Source organism: Acomys minous, assembly GCF_964271855.1.
Source record: "Acomys minous genome assembly, chromosome: 8".
NCBI lineage: Eukaryota > Metazoa > Chordata > Mammalia > Rodentia > Muridae > Acomys > Acomys minous.
The window spans coordinates 110547668-110561870 of NC_140489.1; the positions used below are offsets into that span (position 1 = coordinate 110547668).

Here is a 14203-nt window from a genome sequence, read left to right on the forward strand (position 1 = left end):
CCTGAGCCCAAATGCTCACTTTTTCTGGGTCCTTCCTCAGTACATTATTAAAGGGCTGGGAAGTCAAAGGCTGGCCCTAGACAGGAAGCGTGTGCTGGAGGCGGGGTGGGGTAGCTAAGAAGGGGGCCAGGAACCAAGAGCACACCAGCTTTCAAACACCGTGGTCCTTTGCCAGTCAACCATTTCATCTCAGTAGTAAAATGCAGAAAAAGGGGCCTTCCTTTTCTGAGTGGGTTACCAAGCATTTTTGAGTAGTTTTAGTTCATCCATGTGGTGCCAGTACAGCTGTCACAGGGTAGTAACAGGGGCATTTGGACACTGGGAAGCGTGGCAGATAGAGGGCAAAGTTAGTACTGCTTTTCAGTGTGATGTGCTTTGCCATGGCGAGTTTTAATACAGACGTGCACATAGGTGTTCAGACAGAAAGTCCTGAAGTGCTGCAGAACAGCGTCTGAAGTATTTCTTGATCTCACCTGTGCTTTTTGGTGTTTAAAACTAATTCTCTGCAGCACATCAGCAGGCGGGACATGAGTCTAGAAGACACAGTAGAAACAGCGAGCAATCCGTGTAGGATGCGGTCTCAGTCGTAACTGCACCTAGATGCTAGGGTCTGGCTGTGGCCCCTCCGTATGAGGAACTTAAGTTGTGCAGTGTCAAGTGCAGTAGTGTAAGCAATATGGCAAGGTGAGTGATCATAGCGATATGACTGTGTGCTTAAAACCGTAGTGGTTAGGCACTTGAGCGTGAAGGACCGTGGAGTTACCTTACTCGATGTGAAAAGGCCAGTTCATGGTACTCAGCCCTAGAAGGCAGCTGTCCTGCGGGAAGAAAAAGCTCCGCACACAAAACGACGAGCAGGCGTTTATCTTAAACCGTAGACAGAAATAAGATTGCAGCTAAGCCTTCTAATGAGGTTTTGATTCCTGTTCTCCCAGAAATCCCTAACCATCACCACAGGTGGAAGAAGCAAAAGGGAAGCAGCGGCAGAGGGGGCAGTGGCGTTTAATGGTCTTTGGTGCAAACTTTAACTTCATTTCCGTTTTAGTTCCAGGGCCGATTGTAAATGTCACTGAAACTCTGGGCCTGATTACTGAGATAGCTGAGGACTCTAAGCACATTTTAGTTTACTGAAGAGTCAAACAATAGGAGAATGAACCAATCACGAAAGGAGGAAAGGGGGGTGGGGAAACAGAATTAATGGACCTGTTAATAATAATTCTTCCCTCATCTTTGTGCCCCTCCCCCATCATAATACCGCCTCACTGTGCATGAGACCCACATTTCCTTCCAGCAGCTTTCTCTCTCCTAAGGATGGCCTGACTTCCTCCTCCCCACCTGGCATCTCACTCCACCATTCTTTCTAGCATCTGACCCTGTAGTCTGTCCCCTGTGGAGTCCCAGGACCAGAGGCTAGCACCCACTTCCCACTGGCACTCCTCAGCTGCATGCTGGCACTCCTCAGCTGCCTGAGCATCTCGTTTCCAGTGTCTTAGTTCACTGCATCTGAGAAGCTGGCTTGGTCTCGTCTTTGTTTTCTTCACCTACCTCCGTTTATTGGCTTCTATGTTTAGGCAGGTTTCCCTGCAAAATTAGGTCAAGAGTGACCAGAGCTTACAGCTCATGAAACATCTTATCACTGCGTGGGAAGACACGTGCACATGTGGTAGCATAGAATTCAAGAAACTAAAACTTCCTACTTCCAAGACAGCTGTCACAACATCCATTTACCTAAACCTTGTGTCATCCTGTGTTTAAAGAGACTTCAGTCTTTGGTCTTTTCTGTATATGGCACACAAACGTAAATTAAGAACTGCTCAAGATGATGAGAATGCCCATAACATACTTACCGGGGGTTGGGGGAGAAGTAAAAACCCCTAGAGAATGCCTACCCATCACTGGAAACAAGGCTCCTGCCCGGGGCTACTAAAGGCAGGGAGCGCTCTGACCGACAGACTGACCTGTGTGTATAGAGATGGCTACATATCACCTGGAAATGTTACAGTGAATACCAACCTGATTAACTAAGAAATGAGGGGGACTATGTCTTCCAAAGTGGGCAAAGTTAAAATGGGGGGGATGACGTGAGCTGTGGTCATTTAGAGAGCTGTGTGCCAGCACAGCCTTTCCCTTAACTCTGCTACTGCACCGTGTGTATCCAGGCTGTATCATGTAGACCAGGTACTTGCCACTTTGGGGGTCTCCCGACTTCTGTGTTGTTACTTATTCATGGGGTTTTCCTTCCCTTTTCTTTGGTTTCAGATGCGAGTGTCTCTCTGGCTTATGTGGTTTCCCCGTTTGTGAGGTGGGATCTACTCCCCGAATAGTCTCTCGTGGAGATGGGACACCTGGAAAGTGCTGTGATGTCTTTGAATGTGTTAATGGTACGTGGGGTTTCTCTTGTTCTCAGCGAGTGTACATTCACTGGTGCAGCAGGAGGAGGGAGGGTCAACCTAGCTGTTTCTGCCCGTTAGAGCAGGGAGCAGGTCACTCAGCAAGGAGGCTTGCTTAGTCACTGGGCAGCTAAGAAAGTCAGGGAGCGAACCTCGGAGATTCGGTAGCAGATCATGTGGTAAGATCTATCGGAAGCTCAATGCGGGAATTTCAGGGATCATAGATAGAGCCTGGTGACATACTTTCTGTGTCATCCAATGCCCTGTCCCCATTGCTGTCCGGAGATCCTCTATCTCAAACCGCATGGGAGCCGGCACAATCTGAAATAGAAAAGACCTTGTCCTGGCAAGCATCTGTGATCGATTGTAGCGGGGGGGCCAGTTGTCGGCCAGCTTTAGGCTTGTCCCTTCTGGCCTTAGAGAAAGGATCCTCCCATCATTAAACTCCTTCAACAAAATCTGCCCCTTCCCTTCACTCTTCACAAGGCGAGTTGGTATTTGGCACGTTGGTGCTTATGAGATCTAGACGTCGAGAGAGTACCAGAGCCGCGCCTCTCAGTTGGAAGTTTCAGGGAGCACAAACAGACAGACAGAATCATTGCATGATGCATAGCTGCCGTTTATGCGCAGATGAGGGCAGAGACCCGGTTAGGCAGCTATAACAAACTACACTGCGCACACAGAAACGGACAGAGGCTGCTGCCTGTGAGGATCCGGCTGTGGGAGGTCGCCTTCCCGCTCTCAGTCCCTCCTCCACAAACAGGTCCTTCTAAAGCTGAATCGTCTTTAATCGTATTTGACTCGTGACCCTGTATTTTCCAGCCACGTGGTCATGGGTTATGTCGCTTCGGTTTGCACTGAAGAAACAATGGTGGTGTAACTTGGTAGCTTGGTGGTTATTAAGAAAAACCTCAGGCCAAATGATGTCAGATAAAGATTTGATTTTTTTTTTCCCTCCCGTGCTGTGTAACTAGGGAAGGCTCATGGTCTCCGTGGGCCTCGGTTCTACAAGTCTAGAATGAAATGAGTAGTAGAAGTGATGTGTCGGGTGTAAATTGTCTTTTTTTATTCTGTGTGCTAAGGTTCTGGGTGGTGATGGTGGAGGACGGAGACAGTACAGCAAGAATAGGCATCCAGGGGCTCAGATTTCATAAATAGACGCCTACAAGGGACGGCGAGGGGAAAGGTCCGTGTGCTTAAGTCTCTCTGAAGTGCTTCCCTGTCCCTTCCTGCCACTACCAAGCCAGGGGTTTTGTCTGTTAAACACCAGCCAGTCGGCGAGCAGGCCTTTTCCTTCTGGCCGTGGCTTTGTGATGCATGGCAGGTGATGTTCTGTAGATGCTTGGCTCCCACCGTTTTCTGTGAGCACTTGACTTGTGGCGTAATTCTTGCACCACTCGAGGCAGAAACCGTTGCTCCTTATCCCAGGGCTCTCAGCATCCCCCCCGTGTGCTTCCTTGCACTGCTGTCTCTCGCTGCCAGAAGAGGGTAATCTGTTTACTTCATCACATATTGGTTTACTGTGACCCTCAGAGGGTCCCCATGGGTTTTTTTTTCTTTTTTAGCAAGTGAATGATCTGGTTGAGAACCATCTTTGTGCCCCTTAGAAGTGACTGAACAGGCCAGCTCGCAGACGGGGAGCCCCCCAGGTTTCACTGTCCTACACTTTCATCTGAAGTCGTTTGGTCTTCTGAAAAGAACACCTGTAGTGAGAATGTTTGCTTCATTTCTCTGGATAAAGAAGCTCCCCCATCTTCTCTCCTAGCCCCTTGACTCTAGAAAGCCAAGCACCATGCCTTTCTCTCGGTCAGAACATTGCCTGTTGCCTTCTTCTCCATGGCCTTGCTATCAATCCCTATGGCTTGCCCTGACTTAGAGACACGTTTTTATAACACTGACCTTAACATTAGGATTGACCACCTGACTACTAAGGAGAGTTACTGCTTCCTGTAGTGGCTTCTTTCTTGTCACCGCAAAATTTTTGTCATCATTACTTGTTTCTTGTCTTGCTGCATATTGTCTGGTTCTATATTGGCCGTTCAGCTGTAGGCGATTAGATAGTAACTATAGTCTTGGAGAACTATAATTCAGTTCTATAGGATATTTTTAGGATCATGCTATACCTTTATCTTGCTTATTGTGTGTGTGTGTATCATATATGCATATGTGTGTTTTATAACCCAAGTGCTAGGAAAATGTTACTTATGTCACAGTCTCACCACTAATAGATGCTATAATATATGTACTATAACTAAAAGATCATTATTATTACTTTAAAAAGCTAAGCTCTGTGTGTGTACACGCGCGTGTGCGTGTGTGTGTGTGTGTTGAAGGGGACAAGGAAAAGAGGGAGGGATCAGGGAAGGAGAAGCAGGTGGAAGGATGGAAACAGAAGAGAGGAACTTGTTTAGCCACAGGGACTTGGGGCAGCTGTACCCTCAGAGCAGGTTTAATAACACAGTGGTTAAATATTAATTAGAAAAGAGAAGAATAGTCATAGGGTTGTCAGCAAAAATTGAAAGTGAAAATTAAACAGAGCACACACAAGTATGCAGCCTTACGGGTGTCTTTGAAGTTTATGTAGTCCCCAGAGTTAAACGTCATGCCCCACCTACCAACTTCCCGTCATTAAAATGTAAAAGGATATAGGGTCAGATACACAATTCTTATTTGTAGAGGCAAAAGGCCTGCTGGACAAAGCAACACACAGTCCCTAGTGGCAATTTCTTTCTCACATGGATATCAAGAAGGCAGCACTGAGCCATAAGTCATGTGTTCAGTCGCTCCAACAGCACAAATACAGAAACCAGTACCCTGTTGCCTGGGGCTCCTGAATAAAAGGCAGGATACACTTGAAACTCAGTGACAGCAATTTCAGAGGGGCCGGTGTGCACAGCTGGACCTGGGGTGCCTGGTTCGCTGTCTGGAGAGAAGTCCCCAGTTATATCTAAAGGAGACCCCTTTAGTTGAGAGGGTAGGTTGGCCATAACATGACCAGCCCCCTGTGCAGAAGCAGAGATTTCACAGCAGGTCTCAGCTGCCGAGCTGACCCATGGACTTACATTACATTCTAAAACTGCACATCAAAAGGAAGTTGTAAATTTTTAAAAATGGTCCCAGATGAGAACCCAAGAGCTCCTGAATTTCACCAGCCTGGAGGAATAGGTAGGAGCGCGTCCTCCATAAACCTGGTTTGGTCTTGTGTTGGTAGAGCGCGGACAAGAGAGTTTGCAAGCTGAGAGTAACGCTTGTGAGGTGACATCAGAAACCATGGGAACAAGTGATAAGCTTGAGTGGCGAACAGTCAGCCACCTCCTTCACGAAAATGTCTGTGCTCAGCCTCCCAGGCAGATGTTTTATCTGCAGTGAGCTGGAGCTGCCTGTCGACCTCACAGGCACACGTGCCTGTCTGCTCATTGTCTCCTGTCTCCCCTATCGACTTATGCATAGGCCACCTCTAGGCCCATAGGCCCTGGCTGCTGAGACACCGGGTGTAGAATGCGGAAGTGATCGGCGCTCACACTTAAACATACCAGCTTCCCAGTGTATGCGTTAGGCACCTAGAGAAATACAGTATTTGGTTTGGATGACATCACCAGCAACTGACTCTTCCAGTGTGACTTAGTTATATAATATGATCGCAAGTAAGCCAGTAAATTCAACTGTGGCATTACGGTATTGGGAACATACCAACTGAAAACGTCCAGAAATAGTTTCAGCCTTATAATATTTAATACTGAGCATATTGAGCAAGGCTATGTATAACTTGAGGCCAGTCCATGTTCCAACAGTGTAAGAGCCTACCACCGGAATAAACGGAGGAGAGCTTTCTTTTCCCAGGCCACGCCAAGAGTGGCGGAAGACACGGGAAGCAAAGGATGGTCACTTGTGTGCACAGGATAACCCAGAGTAGTCTTAAGGTGGATATAGACTAAATTCCTAAGAAGGGAGCAAGGGGCAGTGGGCATGTATTTTCAGCCCGTCTTTTATACCATTCCAGACATCTGCTGTCCCTGTGGTGCTATATTAAAGAACAGATTTTAAATGTGCATTAATAGCTAAGGGTCTTGGTTAAATAACGTCAATCACAGGAAAAATATTCCCCCAAATCAACGTTCTTATTGTGTAAGATGTTGGCCTACAAACCCACCCTGCAGCCTGTTAATAAGAAGAAGGCAGTTTACTGAAGACATCCATTACACAGATGTAGCAGGTGGGCAGCTCAGGCTTCATATGGGACCCCCCCTCCTCGTAAGGGGAGCAGGGGCTGTCTCTGACATGGACCCAGTTGCCTGCTTTTTGATCACTGCCCCCTGGTGGGGCTGCCTTGAGAAACCACAGGGGCAGAGGATGTCCTTAGTCCTGATGCGACTTGATGAGGTAACATGGGTGGGTAGGGGGGAATCCCCCCCCCTTTTTTTTTTTTGAGGACCAGGGAAGGAGGGAGGGTGGGACCAGGAGGAGAGGAGGGAGAGTGCAACAATCAGGATATAAAGTGAATGAATAAATAAATTAGTTTTAAAATTTTTTTAAAGAGAGAGAGAAAACCCATTGTCTGGGTGTTGGGTTTGTTCAGTAACAGTCCAAGCTCATTATGTCTTCCAATAAAGAAATAGAGAGAATCCAGCACTTTGGAAGGAGGGAAGAAAGGAGGGGGGGGCGGAGAAGGAAGCAAGATAGAAAGAAAGACTTTGGAGTGTATTTCTTGAGCATGCCTGTTGTTCCCCAGGGCCATAGTAAGCTAGGTATCATGCAGGGCCTTTTACAGTCTTCTAAGTATCATCCCTTTCCCTCATTTTGAATTACTGTTTCCTTGGTGTACCCTGGCGTAGATTTTAGCATCCAATGGAAGAGCCGGTACTTGGAAGCCTTTGTGTCTGGTCTCTTAATTGCATCAGTCTCTTTACATCAGTTAGAGGGAACTATTTGGAGGAACTGTCCAGTTGCCTTCATCTGTCTCGCAGAGTTGTCAACTCCTTCGGCTGCTTCCTGTCCGTTGACATCCTACACAGGTCACCCCACAGTGCAAGGAGACCACTGCCAAGATAGAAGCTGAGCTCAGCTAAGAGGCTGCAGGAAAGGAGGAGGAGGAGGAGGAGGAGGAGGAGGAGGAGGAGGAGGAGGAGGAGGAGGAGGAGGAGGAGGAGAACCTGAGCAGGGCTAGGTTGGGGCAGCGTGCCTCTGTCTCCACATTTGCTATGGAGTTCTGTGTTTCAGTATTTCCCTTTGATACGTGTCACCACCTGTCAATCAGTGTGACTTGGCAGGGACTAGTTTTCCAACAGTCTGTACTACAGCGCGTGTGTGTGCTCTCTCTCTCTCTCTCTCTCTCTCTCTCTCTCTCTCTCTCTCTCTCTCTCTCTCTCTCTCTCCCTCTCCCTCTCCCTCTCCCTCTCCCTCTCTCTCTCCCTCTCCCCCTCCCCCACCCGTCTCTCTCAAGAGTTGTGGGATGTTGGATGGAAGAGATGGTTCCAGAATGCAGAAGCCTGCGCTGCCAGACACAGGTCACTGACAGACACTTCCGTACTAAGTGGTAGAGATTCCACCCAGGACCGCCCCTGTTGTCCCACTTCTGCCCGTGTTGCCCTTTCTGGAGGGCAGTGGCTGACCCTTCATCAATTCTAAGATTCACACCCAGCCTCAACAGGTGAAGAAGTAATTGGGTGTTTGCTTTTCACTATACACTTGTTTGGAAAGTTCTTATTAACTTCTCTCAACATCAAACAGACTTCATTTTGCTGATCTGTTCTGTTCTGACCCAGAAAGGCTTACCCTAAAGGTGGCTTTCTGCACTGTACTCTTGGAGACTCTTTATTTCACCCCCTACCACCATCCCTGTCTGTGCTTTACCCGCGTGGCTAACTGGCCCCATCCTCCTGTCAGCCACGACTCTTCTACACACAAGTGTCCACCTCACCGAGAAAACAAGGGGCAGCAGTTTCGTGCATGACTAGAATTTCCTTCTTTCCTTTTTCAAATGCTGTACCAAGATTTGTGGCTTCACCCCTGTGGTATATGTGGTTGATTAACTCAGCTAAATAATTAATATCGGTTTGCCTACTTTTCCCTTCCCAAGCTGAGTGCGTGCTGCCTGCTTTGTTAGACTGTAAGCAGATCTGGCTTATTTAACGTTGCTCTGTTTTCTGTACTTTTTTTGGAATTTGTGGTCTAGCTGCGGATGTCCTTCTAGACCCAGGTCAGCTAAGTAGGTTAACTACAAGTATGTAGAAAAATTCTGAGCTATTGTAGGAATTCTGTTTAATATAATACTAGTTTTCTTGGGGAGGGGGCGGAAATACTGCATCTAGACTCCTGAGCCTGCAGTCAAGCCACCTAACTTAAAATTCATGTTCCTCACAGAAAAAATAATGAGATTATTGGTCATATGGTAACTTTAGTATTTTGAGGAACTGCTGATCAAAGCTGCGGGTTTTTTGTTACTGTTGTTTTCTGTCTTTTTACTTCCCTATTAGCAGTGACAGAGTACCACTGTATCCCCAATCTCACCTGCACTTGTTAAGACCTGTCTTGCTTTGTTTTGTTTTGTTTTGCTGCAGTCTTCTTGCGAGGTATATTCTTGTTTTGTATTCTTCTAATAACCAACAGCGCAAGCCACGTTTCGCATGTACATTGACTGCTTCTAACTGAATCCTGCGTGGAGTGCCACCTTCTAGAATGTTCTTCCATTTTCTAGTTGGGCTAGGGTTTGCGTTGTGCAGTTGTAAGTGATTTTATTATAAGAGTCTCCACGTCTGTGGCCTGTCAGTTTACTTTCTCGATAGTACCCCTGGAAGCACAAGCATTGTCCAGATCTAATAGACTGTAGTCATTTCTTGTGCATTCTTTTGGTGCCAAATCCACAAAGCCATTGCTTCATCCGGGATCACAATGATTTACTTCTGTCTTTTCTAATGACTCCATAACTGTATCTTAGATTAAGACCATAGCGCTCAGATTCATTTTCAGTTAGTTTTGTACATGGAAGACAGGTTTCCCTTCTGATGGCACAGCGCTCCCTGTGCATTTGTGGAACCAGTCAACATCAGTACTTAGGTCAGCAGCGAGATATAGCAAAATATAAAATAAACGAGAAGTGTGAATCATCCTTTTGTAGCCTCTTTGAATAGTTCTCATGATCTATGTGAGGCTTTTGGAATCCCAGGTGACATGAGTTTGGTGTCTGGAAAGAGGCGCTATTCCCAGAATTACTCATTTAATAAACTGGTATAGACTGAGCTAGGGAAAGCTCTAGAAGACTGAGTGTCATTCTTCAACGTGTGGACATGTAAGTGTCTCTGTTCCATTTTTTTTTCCTTTCCCTTCATCAAATTGTGCTCGCACTCTTGTCAAAAAGCTGACTGTTGGTAGTTTTTTTCTGAATTCTGGAAGTGCCATGTCTGTCTTTACACCAGCACCACACTGTTCAGGTCACTCGAGTATTGGGTCACAGTTGGAAATCAGGAGGGGTGAAACCTCAAAGTTTATTTTTCTTTTAAAGATTTTTTTTTGTCAACTTTTAATGAGAATGTCAATTTAGGAAAAAAAAGAATGAGCTAGGGTTTTGAGAAGGATGACATTAGATAGTAGATTAATTTGGGAAATATTTTCATGTTAATAATATTGTTTTTCAGTTGGGGTCTATATATATAGGTCTTTAATTTCTTCAGTGTATAGTTGGCTTCAGGGTATAAGTTTTGTATTTAAATTTTTTTGAAAATACTTTATTCCTTCTGATTCTCTTGGGAAATGGGGTTTTTTAAAACTTTATTTTCTGAGTGTTTATTGTATAGAAATCTAGCTTCTTACGTTGTAGTTTGTACCCAGTAACCTTGCTGAAGTCGTTTATAATGCGATAGATTTTTCAAAATATTTATTTACTTCTTTTATAGTCAAGATCATGTCATCTGCTTCTAGAGATAGGCTTATTTCTTCCTTTCCACTCTGGCTGTCTTTTACTTCTTTTCCTTCCCTGATTGTCTTGTCTAGAACTTGCACTACAATGTTAGCCTGGTGTGCTAAGAGCGGACATCCTTGTCTTTTTCTTGGTCTTGAGAGGAAACTTCAGTCTTCTAACATTGCTAAGTATGATGTTGTCTACGAGTCCTTACAGACTTTGTTGGCTTCTCTTTCACTCTTATCACTGTGATAAAAACTACTTTTAAAATGCAGCTTTAAAAGAAAAGATTTATTTTGGTTCATGGTTGTCTGACCCCATTGTTCCTAGGGCTATGGCAAGACAGGAGCATAGACACAGGGGCATAGCAGCCAAAGATATGAGGGAGGGGGAGGGAGGGAGGGGGAGAGGGACGGAGGGAGGGGGATGGTAGAGTGGTCAGAGTGAGAGCTGTCAGAGTTAAGAGTTCCAGGCACAAGATATACCCGTTACAGGCATACCCAAGTTTCTCCAGTAAGACTCCACTAATGGTCCATTCAGCTCTGACCTTACAAGCCATGTATAGCTGAACAGTCAGGTCTTCAACTCATCCCCTTGGGGGATGCTGAGAGTGAGAATACAACACTATTCATCAAGTTAATGAAGTTTCTAACTATTCCCGATTGCTGAGCTTTTGTATTACGGAAGTGTTTAGGTTGCTTCAGATGTTTATTGTGCATCATTTGGGAAAGTGCTGTAGTTCTTGTTCTTTATTCAGTTGGTCTATCCTATTGGATTAACTGGCGTTTTTTAAATAATTAAGCCCACTTTGCATTATGTAATAAATACCAATTAGTCTTGGTATGTAGCCTCTTTTATATGTCGTAGGACATGTCTGCTATTAGAGTCTTTGAGACTGTTTGCCTGGATTCACAAGAGGTAGTGAACTGTAGTTTTGTTTTCTAGTGGTGTCTTTTGTCTTATTAGAATTAGTCTCATGCTGAGCGTTTTAACATGACCATGGATGGGGTGTAGAGAGATCAAGCCTTCAGCTGAAGGACTACAGTTTTGCTTTCTACCCTTTGCTGAATATGTACTTTTAAGACAAACTACCCAGAATTCCCTCGTTTCTAAACTCATGATAATACATGTGTCACAGGGTCTGGAGAGATGCTCTGAGGTAAAGAGCACTGGCTGCTCTGCCAAAGGACCAAGGCTGAGCACCCCCAACACTGACATGGCAGCTCACAACTACCTGTAACTCAGTTCCAGGGCATCCAACATGCTCACACAGACATACATGTAGGCAAAACACAAATGCACTCAATTGTTTTTAATTAAAAAAAAAATACCTGCATCATAGCTTTGTGTTGAGATTAAATGAAGTAATGGAGGTTAATGGCCAAACAAACACTAATAATTATAGATTACTGAACCAGGGAGAGAAACGCTTAGGAGAGAGTAAGAGAGGGACAGAAAGCCGTCCCTGAATCTTTGGAACAGAAAACGACCCAGCGTGGAAACGGGATTATTATTCAGAGATAGAGAATTATTTAGCAGAGTAAACATAATCTTATATACAAGTGAGTGTTGTGGTCCCTACAGTCCCCTCTGCTGGGGTGGAGAAAGTCACCACAGCTCTTGCCAAGGAGCATTTCAGTTCCCTCTGTGTGAACAGGGCGACTGTGTGGTTTGTTTTTATGTTACGGTGAGCTAGTCCCTCTGTGTCACTAAATTCAGCTCAGTAAATTTCCATCAAATTATTACTTCCTGCTGACAGAACTTTCTAGAGGCTTTTCAAAAGCATACAAAGGCACCACTCAAAAGTGACCTTAAATGTGCCTTGTTTGGTTGTTTTTATTTTTATTAAATCTAATTGCATCATTTCCTCTCTTTCTATTCTTCCTTCGAATGTACCTTCCCTCCCACCTTTTTTCCTCTTGAAGTCGTGGCCTCCTTTCTGAAAGGGAGAGACAAACATACAGACAGACAGACAGACAGAGACAGAGAGACAGACAGAGGCAGAGAATGTGAGCACATGATATAAACACAACCTACTCAGTCCGTCTAGTGTCGCTCGTATGTATTTGAGTTCAGAGCTGACCACATGGCGTTGGATAGTGAGGGAGGTAATTTCTCCCTTCTTAGCATCCCTTTGCTGCGTTGTGTAGCTCTTTGCTATGGGTGGGGCCCCATGGGATACGCCCCCTCCTTCAAGCCTTGTTTGTTCTGACTCTGCAGAAACAAAGCCGGCCTGCGTATTCAACAGTGTGGAGTATTCCGACGGAGACATGTTTCGAATGGACAACTGTCGATTCTGCCGATGCCAAGGGGGCGTCTCCATCTGCTTCACTGCTCAGTGTGGGGAGCTGACCTGCGAAAGATACTATGTGCCTGACGGGGAATGCTGCCCTGTGTGTGAAGAAGGTAGGGGGTAGCTAGCTCCCTGGAACATGCGTGCTTAGAGCTTTTATCCCAAAACCAATCTAATTCAAAGGGATGTTAAAGAAGTTCCTTTGTTGACAGTGCCCTGTAGATTGCGAGGAAATGCTTTGCAGAGGAAAGCTCTGCTTTGGGCACAGTCCTTGGTCACGGGTTCTACAAGTTGGCATGTGATTTCGCTGGTTGCTTTCTGTTCCTCCCCTGCAGCTGCAGTGGTGACTTAGTAAGTTCAAGGACCAAGCTTGTCTATACCTTGGCATTAGAATCTGTCCTTGGCTTCCTCAGCTACAGTCAGTATGGCTGGCACCATCTGTCTAGACCAGGCAGCTCAGAACCAGGGCCCTGCTGCCATTTCCCCTTAGGAAAGGTGTGCTAATTAGAGTCAGCTTGCAGATTGGTGTGGCGGCAGCAGCAGCTTCAGGACCAGGCATGTGTCGCTTGTGACTTTGGGGGACCTGTTGACTCTCCTGTGTTCCTTTCCTGTTCAAGCAGTAGTATTTGCACGGTCTTCCAGCAGACCCCGGCCATCTCTGCCAGCCGTAAGCCGGGAAATTTCAGAATGGCACCGTGATTCTCATCCACCACACCACACCCACTTAAAGACCAGGAAACCACAGATCACTGAGTTTGCAGGGAAGCCAGGAGCAGTGGTCCAGGGCCTGAAAGAGACTGTGGCATTATTTGGCCACATACTGTTTTCTGATGGGGATGGTCACTTGAACCTTGTTGTCCTAAGTGGGTCACAAAGTCTACCCGTACTCTGCTCACAGACCACAAGGGCACTGTGGCCTTTTCGGTTCTATACTTTTTTTTTAATCTTTTTGATGTTTGTGCTGTATTTATCATACAGTGCTGAAGCCATGGAGTACCGTAAGTAGGGCATTCCTATTGCTAACAGGCAGCCGTTGTTCGTAATTATGAGTCCTCCTCTTGCTTGGAAAATATTTCAGCGAAGACAAGAGAGAAGTAATTCGCCTTTTATTTGTCACTGAGGATTTAAAAGAAAAGAAAAAGAAAACCACCTCAAACTTTTAGCCTTGCCAATGGATTGTTATCTAACGAGCCTTAGTTCTTAATAGAGTCAGAGACGACATCACAGTTAGTGGTGTGAAAGTCAGGCAGGAAGCTGCCCCTTTGCTAATAGTGTTAGCGAGCTGCCTTCAAATACGTCTGGTCACCTCTCACGCCCCAAAACTCAGAACCAAGTGCAAAGCAGAATGAAGTACACACTGTAATTTTTTTTAAATAAAGGACCTGAGGAAGTCCTACCTGCTCTGTAGACCACTTCCATCGAACCTCTGTATAAGTGCTTCCTGCCTCAGGAGAACAAACATTAACCTCTAAACTTGACTTGGGCTCTCTGTTCTGACTTGTTGAGGCCAGCTTTTGTATATTTTTAGAAAAGAAAACTGAGCGATTTGTCTATGGTTCTCCTTACAGGAATACTTGGAGATATTTTTGCATCCACTGTTTATGTTCTTGCCCATCGTTTCGGAAT

The 14203-nt window shown here is 45.6% G+C and overlaps 1 protein-coding gene across 3 annotated transcripts in view; it reads left to right on the top strand.

The window, feature by feature from the left end:
* CRIM1 (cysteine rich transmembrane BMP regulator 1) overlaps positions 1-14203 on the top strand; it is a 178200-nt gene that overhangs the window by 101311 nt on the left and 62686 nt on the right. For all 3 annotated transcript variants that reach the window (XM_084793082.1, XM_084793081.1, XM_084793083.1), the window contains 2 exons: positions 2260-2381; positions 12505-12690. In XM_084793082.1, coding sequence (XP_084649208.1) covers positions 2260-2381; positions 12505-12690 — 308 coding nt within the window. The remainder of the gene's footprint in view (positions 1-2259; positions 2382-12504; positions 12691-14203) is intronic.